The following is a 14,741-nucleotide window of genomic DNA, read 5'->3' on the forward strand; positions in this document are numbered from 1 at the left end:
TGCATGACACATGCCTACTAGTAGGGCCTAGTAGTGTTAGTAGTAAGGTTTGATTTTCCACTACTAGGCCAAAAATGGCACTAGTAGTGGAAAAAACGTTACGAGTAAGACACAGTCATTCTACTAGTGCACCCGAGTAGTTCTACGAGTGTGCGAGGACAAAAAGCTTACTAGTACGTGGACCTTAAGTCTGATATGAAGGATATTGACTAAACGGCTTGCCATACACTTGGTAACAGATGAAATCAAAGGACAGGCTCTGGGTCAGAGGTCTCAAGCTCTTGGCGTACCACTTAAATGTTGTTTTTTTGTGAATTATATAGTTAAAATTATGCGAGATGTAGTATTCTAAGTCATTTGATTTGGAAAGCCCCTGCAAGTGGCCATTTCACTACTGTACTGTACTGACGCGAGTACGTTCTCTACCGCGTGCTGAAAATAAGACACAGAGCTACTGAAATGGTATCATGATCATTCATTTTAATGAAGGTGTTTCTCACGCGCAGGTAAAGACGGCGCATGCAACACACGAATAACTGACCCGTCACACAATCGTTTCAGGTTGCTTTATAAAAGTTGCCCTTCTTTCCTTCCTGCCCCTCTTCTTTCTCTCTCTCTGCCTTTTGCATAGTAAACACTTTATCCGCCCTCTTGTCTTCTCATTCCACCCCCCACCACCACCCCAAGTTCACTCTAATTAAAACTACACAAATGTAAACGTCGACTGGAAACAAACAAAAAAAGGAAGGAACAGAGACGAGAAACTGAAGAACAGAGGTCTAATGAAGAGGTAAGAGATCGAGGGAGAGGAGGAGAACAAAGTTAAAACGAGGAAATAAACTTGACAGCAGAGAATCCTGACAGGCGAAGGGTGACGGAGAAGTACATGAAAACCACTTCTATCGCTAGATCCCATTCCTATTTACACACACACACACTGAAACACACAACTCGCACAGAGTTAATACATCGACTTTATATGTTCATTTCAACTTTGCTCCAAGCAAAAACTTTCAGCCACGCATATTTCGACACTATATTCAGAGACGGCATTACACGGCAATCGCTGGAGTGGGAATGAAAACGTGATTTGAGCGTGGACAATTTCCAAAAAACGGACTTGCATCGATAAAGTCGAGACGCGGGAAGAGTTTTTTTTTCCCTCCTCCTCCACGACGTCAAAAAAAAACAAAAAACTACTGTACCAACAAATATGGCATGCATAGAGGAGCTGCACCACAAAGACTGTATAGGCTTACACAGCACTAACCCACTGTTGACACAGTGCCATAGAGGAAAGAGAGCGATTAAGCGAGAGACAAGAAACCTAAACCTAGGTATTTGGGGATTTTTTTTTCTTCTTTTTGCATCAATTTGGAAGACGAGACGTGCTTAAGACTAAGTTTTACGACTAACTTAAGACGCGAGGTTTAAAAATCGGGGCCCTGTTCTTCGTACATGGAAAACGTGGAGTATCTTGACCTCCGCCAAGGAGATATGTGTGTTAGCAAGTCGAAAAGTCACGGATGGATTTGGATGACATTTTCAGGAAATGTCCGTAATGGGACCAGGAAGAAGTGATTCGATTTTGGGCGTGATCCGTGGCGGAGGTCTGGTTTACTTTTGAATCAAAAGTAAATGATTCATTAGGAATCATTTCAGTAGGAGAGTTTCAATTTACCACAAGGAAAACGCGGAGCACCATGTAGAACACACTGATGCTGACGGTCAAATGCAGGAACAAGCCTTCAATGACAAGGACGCGGTCCGCGAATGGGTTCGTCCCGGTGAACGAGAGCAACTCACACACCACACCACAGTGTGTGCCACATTGCGGGACACAAAGATCAACAAATCAATCGTCAGACTGCTTTTCAAAGAGCCGAACGAGCCGCATGAGACTAGACGGGGATGGTTTTTCTCGCCGGATGACGACACACTGGAAGAACAGGGCAATGGCGGACGTTCACATTTAAAAAAAACAAAAAAAAAACCTTCCTTCCCTTTCCGAACCGCGGCCAGCGTACGCGAGCACACACACACGACGTATTGATCATGGAATGTTCATGACACAACTTTTACAGGCCAAAGAGAGGGGAATCAAGTAAACAAACATGCGCTGTTGTCGATCGATAGAGCACACACACACACACACACACACAGAGAGACACAGTGTGACGTCAGTCACTGCATCGACCTGCTCACCATGAATTCTACACAAGCCTGGAGTTTTTAGGACTTTATGGTCAAACACACCATGTGAAATTAACGTTATTGTGTGTTTGGAGACGTGAGTGTGTACCAGTGTCCAGTGAATGGGTGAGGGTTGAGTTTGAAGATGTGTGTTTGAGCGGCTCTCGTCCAGATGGCAGTGCCGGTGAGATGGTTCGACTACTCTTCAGTGAAATGTAACCCGGTCTGGAGGGAAAGTCTTTTTCTGAGCCGTGTTTACGAGCTCCTCACACTTGTATAATAAACTCGGGGTTGGTGTAGGAGAAGCCATCGAACTCATTCTGGTCCAGGTTCATGATGAAGAGCTTGTCCGTCGGCGTCAGCTCGACGGCCATCTTCGTGAACTCCTTGTCAAAGTTGCCGACGTCAGAGCGAGATTTCTGCCACGGAGAGAAGAGGAGGAGGAGGAGGAGGAAACAGAGTCAGAAATAGAATGAACATTAAGGTTCAAGAACAACGTTGACAATAAGCAATGTGGACGAGTGGCAGAGAAGCACAAAGATGAAGAAGAGACAGGAGAGGGAGGCCAGGAAGGGTGAGTGGTTCAGCAAACAGAAAGACATGCTTTAATCACCTGTAGAGGTGGGACAAGACACAAGTCAATGAACTGTTGCAGTAATTTTGCACTGGATTTTAGCCCAGCTACCAAAACTCAAAAAAGAAAGTAATATTTTGAGCTCCAACTTATTGAGCTGCAGCAATAAAGTAATCTAAGATATGATGGAAAACAGTGTCAGGAGTTCTGCACTTAATAGTTTACCTAAAGGTATCGTAGGTATCGTTTCAAGAACTTGGAGTGATGATACATTGGAGGAGAAGAAGAGTACATCTTCCACCAGTGGTCATGAATCAAAGGTGTTTAAGTCAAAGTGGAGGTGAAGTCCACACCTCTGTTAAATCTGTAAGTGGTGGCACCACAGTCGGTCCAAACTGAGCAAAACACACCGATTGTTCCCCTGAAGACTGCCAGTTGACAAAGACAAACACACCCGACGGCTGACGACAACCCCAGCGACAGAGATGCAAAAAAAAAAGAAGATCCAAGACAAACAACTTTGAGCCAGAGAGAGGAAATGTTCCAGTGCAGAACAGACAAGGACAGATTTAACAGACCAAACCACAACCGGAAGAGGATTTCACACAGGGAAGTGAAGCAGTGAGGTCCAAGGCAAGACACATGTATATCACACATCACACAAAGCGATTAGTTTCCTACCTCCTCCTTTTGTCTCATCACAGGGCTTCCAGTTGAAATGAAGGGCAGAAACTTTTCCCATCTCTACCACAGGTCCCCGAACTCACAACTAATGCAGCCCATTTAGTTTAGAAGACTTATTTACCTCCAGATTTTGTGTAGACATGAAGCAGGACTAAAGGAATAATCCAATTAAGAGGGCGAATTCAAGATTGGTTTTAAGTGTTGGTGGAGGGTATGAGCTCTGGAATCACTTCCAACTTGAAAATGCATATTTTTCTTGCCAACAGTTGTATAAGATCAACAACACCACTCTCATGTCAGTGTAATAACATCTGCGACTTGACCACATGAGAGGTTATGAAACACAATGTCTGGCATTCGTATGGAAAATCATGACAACACCTTGGTTAGGCAACTGCAACGCTAGCAGACAACACACCGCTAATGCTAACATAAAAAAAGCAAGGGAGAGATGAAAGTGTAGATGAAGGCGCTGACAAATCATACAATCCAAGGTCTGCGTTACTAAAAAGTTAAGTTTCCATGGGCTCAGACATTTTGGAAAACCTCAGCATAAACTGCAGCTTTTAGGGACCTATAATATCATAAAAAACAGCATAAACAAGGTAAACAGGACCATATTTGATAGAAGTGGGAGTTGCCAGAGACACCACAATACGATATTATGACGATATTTAAGTCACAATGCGATATTATCACGATATCGTAGTCACAATCGTTGTGTATGTACCCTCCATAATGACAAATAAAGGCCATTCTATTCTAGGGTACGACATTATCACAATATCAAAGTCGAGATATAATATCATATTTCAGTCATTATATGAGCACAATTTTGTGGTCATGATACCATATTATCACAATTGCAAAATATTTGTGAAATCATATATTGCATTACACTCATGCAACAGCTTTTTTTAATGCTAATCCACAAAATATTTAACGTTTATCTGTAACATCAGTTCAAAAAATATGCTATAAAGTAAATAATCAATACTTGGTGTCTGAACAGCAATATAATACCATGCAAAATGTTGACATAGTTCAATGTATCGATTCCCCACCACTCCAAATATTTGGCGGCATTATATACAGGCAAGAGGAGAATATTAGCTTAGTTTTGCTTAATGCTAACTAAGCTAATATTCTCCTCTCCTAAATTGCCCAGTGCTTAACCTCATGTAAAACCACAAATCATGACACAAAACCTGAACATAATCTTTAGAGGAGATGGATGTTTTTTGTTGTTTTTTAACCTTTGGACAAACAATTTCCCAGTTAAGCTAAGCTAAGTTAGCGTCTCCTAGCTTGAGCTAGCTTTAGCCCCCCGTAACCCTCGTGTAGAGGATGGGTGAGATGGAATTAATTTCCTCATAAAAACCATGAGAGCAAGAGATGGAACTGATGTATGTCCTAAAATGTTAAAACTAGCGGCAGTAACAAGTCAGACACAGCAGTGGTCTGGTAGGCACCAGTGAGTATATTATCAGTTTCCACTCATACAGGACAATTACACAATCTACAGTAGCATCTCTCATTCTGAACAATTTATCCAAGTAACTCTCCGATATAGAACGCAATATATATTCTTTTTTTTTTCTTTGTTATTTCTCTCCTTAAGCCGTCATTGGTTAGTCACCTTCACCACCATCACGACAAGCTCTCACCATTTTTCCATCATCTTTTATCAGCAAGCATTTTTTTGTACAACAACAGAAACGAATCTTCGATGTCACCATGCTGCCTTTGTGATACAAGCTCAATAAAACAAAATTTGACACGTTACTACCTTGCATCGTTACACAGTTACAAAAGAAAAAAAAAAGTACAACCTGACACAATGAAACACTCGTCTTCTGAGACAGTTCATATCATAAATGAAAAGGATTTCCCAGGGGTCATACATTGTTCGAGAAGAGAGTAGTTATAACGCATCTTCTAATAATTATACGTGTACTGCAAAATGGCACAAGATGGCTGCCCTTCCTACTAGGACAGTATTTTTCTGAACACTCTTTTTGGCACTTCCTGTTTCTGTAGACTCACAAACTAACAGCCTCACAAGACTCTAGGGGCTTCGTCATGAGCGACATTTTTCCAAAATCGGTTGCTAACAAGCTAAACGATATGCTGTCTGTCATTAAAAGTGACGGAGAAGTAGAAAAGTAACGAGCTTTCAGTCAAAACTCTCTTGACGCAGATTTATACTCTTGCATGTATAAAGACTTCCATCCTCAGTTAAAATCTAATTTTTGCTATCACCACAATACTGACTGAACACTCGGTAAAGGAGTATTTGGTAGACACAACTAACGTCAACATAGGGAAAGAAACAGGTCAGTTTTGTTTTTACTCACGCAGGACCAATATGCGGTAAAAGTATACGTCTCGATGTTAGGAACAGGCCGTTTTTGTGGTGACAGGGAGCGTTGAAATAGAGACATGTCAAGTTCAGGCCGACCCCGAGGTTCGCCATGTCTACACTGACGACAGACACGCAGCCGGAGCTGATATTAGAGAAGCAGCAGTGTAACACGACATGTTACACAGTAAACGGAGAACAGTGTCACCGAGTCTGTGCTGGCAACTTAAAGTCCTTATTGTCTGCGTTTTTAAAAGGAATAGTTTGGCATTTTCAAGAAATGATGCTCTTTCCTTTCGGAAATTCAGACGACCGTAGTGACAACACTCATATCTGTTAATTAGAGGCAAACGCTTTTACATTAGGACAACAAATCCAAAGGCTATGCGCGGGGAGGGTTTCCAACAACTCGTGCTAATTATAGTTCAACCACTGCAGAGGAAGAGGCCACAACAACACAGTGCAATTAAATCATCCAAACCAAATATTTGTTTTCCTTTGACATTTTCACTGTTTCCTCTTTTTGTGTGCAATTGAAAAATGGCAGGATGTCGAGCGTGACATTTGCAACACGGACTGCAAAAAAAAAAAAAAAAAAGGATTAGAGCGTAGCGAGAGTGATGGAAGGATTGTTTCCAAGATTAAAAGTCACAGTGATCGTTTTTGGGTGCCGATAACTAAAAATAAGACGTGGCGGATATTGCTTTGCAGAGGAGAGTTTCGTTTTAAATAGTGCTGAGCACTAGGTTAACGCATGACGTGTTTCCATGACGACTGACCGGAAAAAAGACACGTGTGACGTCATGTTTACATGCCGCTACACCAGGCACCGTTTACCAGTTAGCTCCGTTAGCTGCATTAGCTCCTTTAGCGCCGTTAGAACACCTACAGTTGAACTGGAGCGGTCTGTTAATTAAAGGAAAAGAGCAGCGCTACAAATAACAATAGCGTACCTGTGTACTGCGTACTGCGTATGTATGCCTCTGTTTTTAAAGTTTAGCGTTACTTTAGAGACTCATTTTAACAATCATGGAGTCACGCATGTCTTTTTTCCGGTCAGTTGTCATGGAAACGCGTCATGCATCGACACTGACACTGATAATGCGCCCAGCACTAGTTTTAAATGACCTATTAGTCCCTTTAATATTTCCCATATTAAGAAGAAATCTTTTGCTAAACAAAGCTAATAACTCGAATTAATTCAAAATGAGATTGATATGAATCCACTGAAGTGTATTTAATAAAATGCCAAACTATTTCTTTAATGTTTCGCAATCCTGAATGCAGCCTGGATCAAGGTGATATTTTTTTTAAATGTTATTCTCGTCTGTGTGCGTCTCTGAGGTCGAAGGGGATTACTAGTGCAGCTCGGTGATATGTGGCATGGTCAGTGAGTTGTGTGAGGGTACTCAGGGTTAACAAATGAGAAGCCTTGGAATTCTTCCTGGTCCAGGTTGGCTATAAGCTCCTGATCTGGGGGGGTCAGCTCTGGGGGATGGCGTGTGAAAAAGCGATCAAAGTTCTCAGCGTCACGCCCACACTGCCATGGAGAGGAGAGGAGAGAGAGAGAGAGACAGAGATGGAGAGATGGAGGATGACGTGAGTTTTGATGAGGGATGTGGAGGGAAAAAATGGACAACAACAAACAAAGAGAAAAAAGAGAAATACAACTAAAAACATGGCATCAACCAATCAAATCACTTACAGCCGAAACTGTGGATTTCCATTGGTCCATACGTCAGCCAGTGATATATCAGCATCATCATTGGTGACTACACCAACAAGCTGTGTATTTGTCAGAGTAGTGACCAATGGCAGGTGATGGTTGGGTTTGGGGGATGAGCGAGCTACTTGTCTATGACTTACCTTCAAAGTTTCATTAAGTATGCTACTCCTTTGCTTACAGAGTCACAATTTAACATCTCGAATGTGTGTGTGTGTTAACGTGTGTATGTGATACTCACAGATTTAGGTTTGAAAGGTGGCTGAACCTCTTTATTTTCCAGTTTTTCCCAGTCTATGTAACGGAAGAAGGCATGCTCCTTGATGTCTCTCTCCCCCTCTGGACCGCAGCCCAGACGCTTACCTGGGTGTTTGGTCATCAGCTAAAAATCACACACACAATAATGTGAATGTTGCAGTCCAAAATTTGAAATCTATTCTCAAAACTTCAAAAAGGCATTTCACTAATTCAATCGCACTCCCCAAGCACAATGTGGCACTCATTTTTGAGGGGGTTAACGTGCATAAAAACTCTTGAAAAAATAGCGCCCCCAGAAGTCAGGTCATGGTTAGAAAAAAAGTTGTGAGTCAGGCTTACTCCAAAGTTTCTTGAGGAATTTTTGACGCAAGACAAAGTGGCCAAAATTGTCACACATCGTAGATCCTATTTTAACCAAACTTAGTAGACTTGTTGCTCTCATGATTCCAAACAAATTTCCAATGTACTTCCATTAGCTCCGCCCCACCCAGAAGTCAGCCATTTTGGAAAAACAAAAATGGCTAGTCTACGCATTTCAACAAACTAGTCCTAGCACGTTTGAGCTAGCCGCGTCAAACACGGTCCATATGTTCTCGACAAGTTAGTGATTAAAAGTTGTCAGAGGATTTTCTCTACATCAAAAGGCGTGGCCTCAGCGCTCAGACAAAATTTACGCTAAAATGGCAGGAAAGGTACTTTAAAAAAGTTTAAAACAGAACTATGTGAAATTTCTGTTGCATGGGGCGAGGGCTTTATCATGACTGTGAGTCCTACGAGCGGTCCTGCTTATTATTGTTACTATTTTTTATCCAATATCATCAGTGGGATTTTATTTTGTTTTTCTCTTGTCCTTTCTGTATTACTTAAAATGCCTGATTTTGTCTGCTTTATAAATAAAGTTTATTATTATTATATTATAATACCATATACAGAGCATTTTCTTTTAAAATAATTCTTCATTTTGTCATTTCCCATGTAGAGTTTTCCTTTCACATTTTAATTAGCTTTGACTCTTTGGTTGACACTGTGAACAGTTGGAAATTTACACAGCAGGCAGATGTGCAACAAGATTATATTGATTTGGATGTTAGGTCAAATATTCTCTCAGTCTAGATTTAGTTTTTGATAGACGCAGATAGGGAAAACATCAATCTCCACTATAGTTAATGCTCCACTGCATTCAACCAGCTAGTCGATCGTATCTTTGTTTGGTTTTGAGCAGGTTTTTTTTAGAGCTTAAGACCAGACCACAACAACAGATCACTGTGAAACCCATAAAAGCAGAGAAGGTAAAATATAATATGCAACTAATAATTTCCAAGAAATGAGCACCATATAGAGCCATAACGGTCAGTTTTGGGCCAAGTCGGCTTAACGTGTGCATCCTATGCATGTGTGTGTGAACCCTCACCCCCTTGCAGATGGCAACAGCTTCTTTGGACATGGATTTAGGGTAAGAGACGTGATGCTCCATGATGGACTGGAACAGCTCATCTTCATCCTCCCCATCAAAAGGCGGCTGCAGAGGTAAAGATAGTCTTTATAAACCGAGAAAACTATTACTACTACTAAATCACAATGGTTAGACCTAATAATACAATATATATCAATGGAACAACAATCAGCAATCAGTTCTGTTACCTTGTCTGTCTTTTTCTTTCTTGTTTGTTGTTGTTGTGCAATTTATTCTTTATAATTAACCCTAATCTCAAAATGTCCATCTGGACTTTTTTTTGCTTATTTTAACCATAAAGGGGCAGAAAATTAGTGCTTTTGCCCATTTTTCGAGAATATCTTTCAATATCTGGCAGTTATTTCAAATTTACTGCATGTTAAGAATATATTATCAATTTAAAAAAACAATGACGTTGATGAACACCAGGTTTTGTGTTAAATTTGACATTTGAACAGTGTAAGACATATTTATTGTAATAGGCTCAATGTTAAGGGTGGATTTTTGTGTGTATAACTGAAAAATTCTAATTTTCTGTTCTTATTACTGGAGTTTCCTTAAAAGAAAATGTGCCAACAAACCTGTCCAGCAAGCATTTCATACAGCAGTACCCCAAAGGCCCACCAGTCCACAGATTTCCCATAAGGCTGATAAGCTATAATCTGAAAGACACAATGGTAAAAAAAAACGGTAAATAAAAAAGCAGCAGTCAACTAATAAACATCACAAGTAAAAAAAAATACCTCTGGAGCGATGTAGTCTGGCGTTCCACAGAAAGTCTTTGTGGTAACGCCATCCAACATGTTCTCTTTACACATGCCAAAGTCTGCAATCTTTATATGGCCCTCAGAGTCCAGCATCACATTGTCCAGCTTTAGATCCCTAACAACACACACACACACACACACACAAATGGGTATTTGACACAATTGTTTTGTGAAATGCTTGTTGATTGCACCGAGTGACTCACGCTGACTCACCGATACACAATGCCTTTGGAGTGAAGGAAGAAGAGTCCAATGGCAATTTCTGCAGCATAAAACCTGAAATACAGACATTTTGTGAGCAAATTTGAGTCCGTGTTGGCCGTATATACACAACACGGTACGCGGCGCGTGCAAAACATGACATTTATAATGTTAAAAACCGCACATTTCCTCGCAACTTTAACCATAAGGAAATGCTAACTCAGCTAACCCAACATTTAAAATGCTCAAAAATCAGCTTTGAGATTTTTTGATTATTAAAACAAGATTTCTGATTGTTTTAGCTTCTTAAACGTGAATATTATCAACAAATTGATCGATTACGAAAATAATCGTTAGTTGCAGCCCTACACACAACCTTTTTATGTTCAAAGTAAATCATATTTTAAATCAGTGCTGGGCACAAGGTTAACGCACGTTAATGCATGAAGTGTTTCCATGACGACTGCCTGGAAAAAGACGCCGAGACGTCATGTTTACGTGTCGCGACACCGGAGTCCAGGCACCGTTTACCAGTTAGCTTCATTAGCTCGTTTAGCGCCGTTATCGCGCCTACAGTCAAACTGGAGCAGTCTGTTTATCAAACGAAAAGAGCAGCGCTACAAAGAACCAGCGTACCTGTGTACTGTGTATGTGTGCCTCTGTTGTTTTATAGTTTAGCGTTACTTTAGAGCAGGGGTCACCAACCTTTTTGAGTCAGAGAGCTACCTTAAGGGTAAAAAATAATATGGAGGGCTACCATATAATATTTTTTTTGTTTGTTTACCATTTAAATGATTAATATTATGCATTCAACTGCATACACATTCATTCCAGTGCTTACTCCTAACGATTACCAGTTTTTATAAACAATATCAAAGATATTTTACTGACAGATCATACGGATACATGCAAGTGAGATGAAGTGAGCCCGCGGGCACCGTATTGGCTGCCTGCGGGCTACCAGGTGCCCGCGGGCACCACGTTGGTGACCCCTGCTTTAGAGACTCATTTTACCAATCTGGAGTCACGTAAACATGGCGTCACACGCGTCTTTTTCCGGTCAGTCGTCATGGAAACATGTCATGCACTAACCTGCGTCAACAAGTTAGCGCGCCCAGAACTCATTTTAACTAACCCTAACCCTTTATCAACTTAATGCATAAACTTCAATTCATTGCCCCCTTTAATGTGAAAAACAGAGCACAGAGGATCAGACGAGAGCAGAGAATGATGTCAAATGAGAGGATAAAAGGGTACAAAGAGCAGAATTTGAACAAGTGTTACAGTCACATTAAAACATCTCATTATTCAACTCCTCTCTGTGCGTGTACTCACACAGCATGAGGCTCCTTGAACTTGCCGACCTGCTGGATTTGGTACATGAGGTCTCCTCCGTTTATGTACTCCATCACAAAGTACAATCGGTCCTAGAGCACAAAGACGTAACGGGTGAGGTGTTTCTGCATGTGCTCGTCGTTCTCTGTTAATGTTAATGATGTCGTGCTGCTCTACCATGGTTTGGAAACACGAGTGCAGCTGAGTGAGGAAGGGTGGTTTCCCGGCCAGAGCGAGGACTCTTTTCTCCACCATGGTGCACTCCACGTCGTCGTCCTGGATCACCACGTCTTTCTTCAAGATCTTGACGGCGTACAACTCATCCGTGCCCTTCCTCTCTGCCAGCATCACCTGTGGAAATAAAAGTCAAGTTTTCATTTGTGAAAATGAAATATCAGGACACACTTTTCCATCATGAGGCACCATTGTGAATCACCTTGCCAAAGCTGCCTTTTCCCAGAACCATGATGAAGTTGAAGTCTGAGAGCTTGACGCGGTCCTGGTTGCCATTGCTGTCGTACTTGTACACCGAGGAGGACGAGGAGGAGTCTGTGGGTTTGCCTGGACCAACCCGTGCCCTCTACGGAGAGAAGGAAGAAGATTATTAAAGGGGATTACAAAACCACAAAGGACAAATTAAACCTGCATCCATTTTGGATATGTTACTATGCGCTGCCTTGCCTCAAACTTTTGCCGTAGCTCTTCGTTGCCCTCCTCTCCTTCTGGCTGCACAGGAACATTAAAGTATTCTCCTTCCTCCTGAGATAGCATCTTAAACCTAATCCACAGAATTAAAGCACAGCGATGTCAAGGATTATCTGCAGACTGTGACAAAAAAGCTGTTGAGATAAATCTTCTGGGTTTCAGTGTCCAGTCTCCCATTTCCTCATTTCTGTCTTCTTACCATCCATCTATCCCTTGTTTCTGTAGCTCTGAGATCCCGAAGGAGAGGGATCCCATGAAGTCGTTCCTGCTGGTCAAATCCCAGTCCCACACCTCCACTGACAGACGGCGGTCTTTGTCACTTTCCTTGAGGTTGCTAAGAAATGAGAGAAAAGGGGGATGACAGAGGAAAGGATAGATAGTACATTATTAAACACACACATTTTATCTCAAAGCCACAACGAAGCCTGTCTCAGTGTTTACACTACCGTTCGAAAGTTTGGGGTCACTTAGAAATGTCCTTATTTTTTAAGGAAAATCCCTTTTTTCAATGAATATTACATTAAATGAAACAGATGTATGAAACTCTATACATTGTTAATGTAGTAAACGACTATTCTAGCTGCAACGTCTGCTTTTTAATGTAATATATACATAGGTGTATAGAGGCTCATTTCCAGCAACCATCTCTCCAGTGTTCTACTGGTACATTGTTTGCTAATCATGTTAGAAGTCTATTGGATGATTAGAAAACCCTTGAAAACCCTTGTGCAATGATGTTAGCACAGCTGAAAACAGTTTTGCTGGTTCTTTGACAAACGGGCAAAATTATTATTTCAAATAAAAATCATTATTTCTAATCTCGTCAATGTCTTGACTATATTTTCTATTAATTTTGCAACTCTTTTGATGAATGAAAGTGTGACTTTTAATGAAAAACACGAAAAAACTGTATAGGTGACCCCAAACCTTTGAATGGTGGCATGTTCATTGTTTTCTCGGCCGCGGCTAGTTACCCTCTCAAAGCGGAAACCATCAAGAGAACGGCAAATTTCCCACAAAAATCTGACCGAAAGGCTGCAACTGGTTTTTAAATGTGATACAGGGAACAATTCATATTTTTAAGTTCTGTCAATAAAGCTCCTGGTCATAAAGTTATTATTTGTATGACAATTAATCGTCATCTAAATGTCATGAAGGTGAGACAGCCGTCATATATGCGTCTATTGAAACTCTGCAGCATTGACAGTTTGTCAGAGCCTGTGTCTTTCTGATTAGAACAGAACAGCCCTGAATAAACAACAAGCAGAAGCAGGAAGAAGAACGAGGACAGGGTCACTTGTATGAGCTCCAGTTAGCCGCTCGATTATGTAACTGAAAACGAGGACAGTAGAGTTGCTTTGTAGCAAACAAAATCATGCTCAAACAACGCCAAAAATAAACTGATCAGGTGCACGAGAAGATATGGTACAGAAAAAAAAAATCAATGTCTCACAAAGTGAAGGTCTCATTCCAGGTGGGGTTGAGGCAACATTTGATGGTCTTGGTCTTCTGCTTGCTCTCACTCTTTGGATCTGGGATGAGTTTGAGCTTGACGTACGGGTCTGACAGACCATTGGGGTCCATGGGCACCAGGTTCCTCGCCTCTTTGACTGTGAAGCGGAGGACGTGGGAAGACATGGATAAAAATAAGTTAGACAGCGAGAGAGAGATGTTAGGACTTTGTCCTTCGCAGAGGACGGCAGGGGGTGAAGTGGGATTCGGTCCTGCCCTAAATAACCGCGGATACATTTGACAACACTTAACAACAGTTTAGTTTCTGTTCCATAATCAATCCACAGCTGTCTGAGAGAGAGGGAGAGGGAGAGAGGCAGCACGTGGCTGCACATCACAGTGATGTGGGTCAATCGTTGCACCATCGATCGACTAATGGACTTTCCAGTTTTAGTCTTAGGCCGATAAAGAGCACTGGGAGGTGTTCTCTCTCCTCCCTCTCTTGCTCTCCCTCTTTCTGTGTGTGTGTGTGTGTGTGTGTGTGTGTGTGTGTCAGACAGCAAACGTGAACGTAAAGAGGCAAACAGACGGGGCGAGCACTCACTGATGACGGTGAGCGTGTCCTCGGTGATCTGCGCAGAGATCTGGATGCGTCCTCTCCTCTCGGTGTGATCCGTGCCACACAGGCTCGGGACGTTGGCCACACATCGCTTGTGGATGTTCATCATACAGTCTGAACACACACAAAAGAAACAAATCATTGCAGGTTTCAACAAGTCAAATTTAAGACTTTTTAAGACCATAATTAATATAATTTCAGACCCATTTCAAATCCATACTGGCAAAAAAGTACAAAAGACATGAAGGAGAATTGGAGGCTGAAAATCTTTGAAATTCGGCTTAGCTGTGGGCTTTCATTAAGTTTTCTCCGCTGCTATGCTAAGCTGTAACACACCACGGCGCGCGCATTCTACACTAGCTAGTGGTGCTCGATAAATTCTCACCGGGCAGCACAGGTGGCCTACTTTAGTTCC

At 41.6% G+C, this 14,741-nt stretch overlaps 1 protein-coding gene across 2 annotated transcripts in view; it reads right to left on the reverse strand.

Moving 5' to 3' along the window:
• Positions 1–2,459: 2,459 nt before the first annotated feature.
• The window catches only part of LOC310943496 (protein kinase C beta type), a gene marked incomplete at both ends in the record, with an annotated part of 38,885 nt that continues 26,603 nt past the window's right edge, over positions 2,460–14,741 (reverse strand). The window contains 13 exons of one of the 2 annotated variants that reach the window (XM_083909088.1): positions 2,460–2,612; positions 7,778–7,918; positions 9,206–9,313; positions 9,829–9,909; positions 9,991–10,129; positions 10,228–10,290; positions 11,551–11,642; positions 11,728–11,901; positions 11,987–12,130; positions 12,232–12,328; positions 12,455–12,589; positions 13,709–13,865; positions 14,312–14,440. In XM_083909088.1, coding sequence (XP_083765214.1) covers positions 2,460–2,612; positions 7,778–7,918; positions 9,206–9,313; positions 9,829–9,909; positions 9,991–10,129; positions 10,228–10,290; positions 11,551–11,642; positions 11,728–11,901; positions 11,987–12,130; positions 12,232–12,328; positions 12,455–12,589; positions 13,709–13,865; positions 14,312–14,440 — 1,613 coding nt within the window. Of the gene's footprint in view, positions 2,613–7,200; positions 7,354–7,777; positions 7,919–9,205; positions 9,314–9,828; positions 9,910–9,990; positions 10,130–10,227; positions 10,291–11,550; positions 11,643–11,727; positions 11,902–11,986; positions 12,131–12,231; positions 12,329–12,454; positions 12,590–13,708; positions 13,866–14,311; positions 14,441–14,741 lie in introns of those variants that run through there. The other variant, XM_083909089.1, reaches the window with a different exon arrangement.

The sequence above is a fragment of the Microchirus variegatus genome (assembly GCF_963457635.1).
Source record: "Microchirus variegatus genome assembly, chromosome: 23".
Taxonomy (NCBI): domain Eukaryota; kingdom Metazoa; phylum Chordata; class Actinopteri; order Pleuronectiformes; family Soleidae; genus Microchirus; species Microchirus variegatus.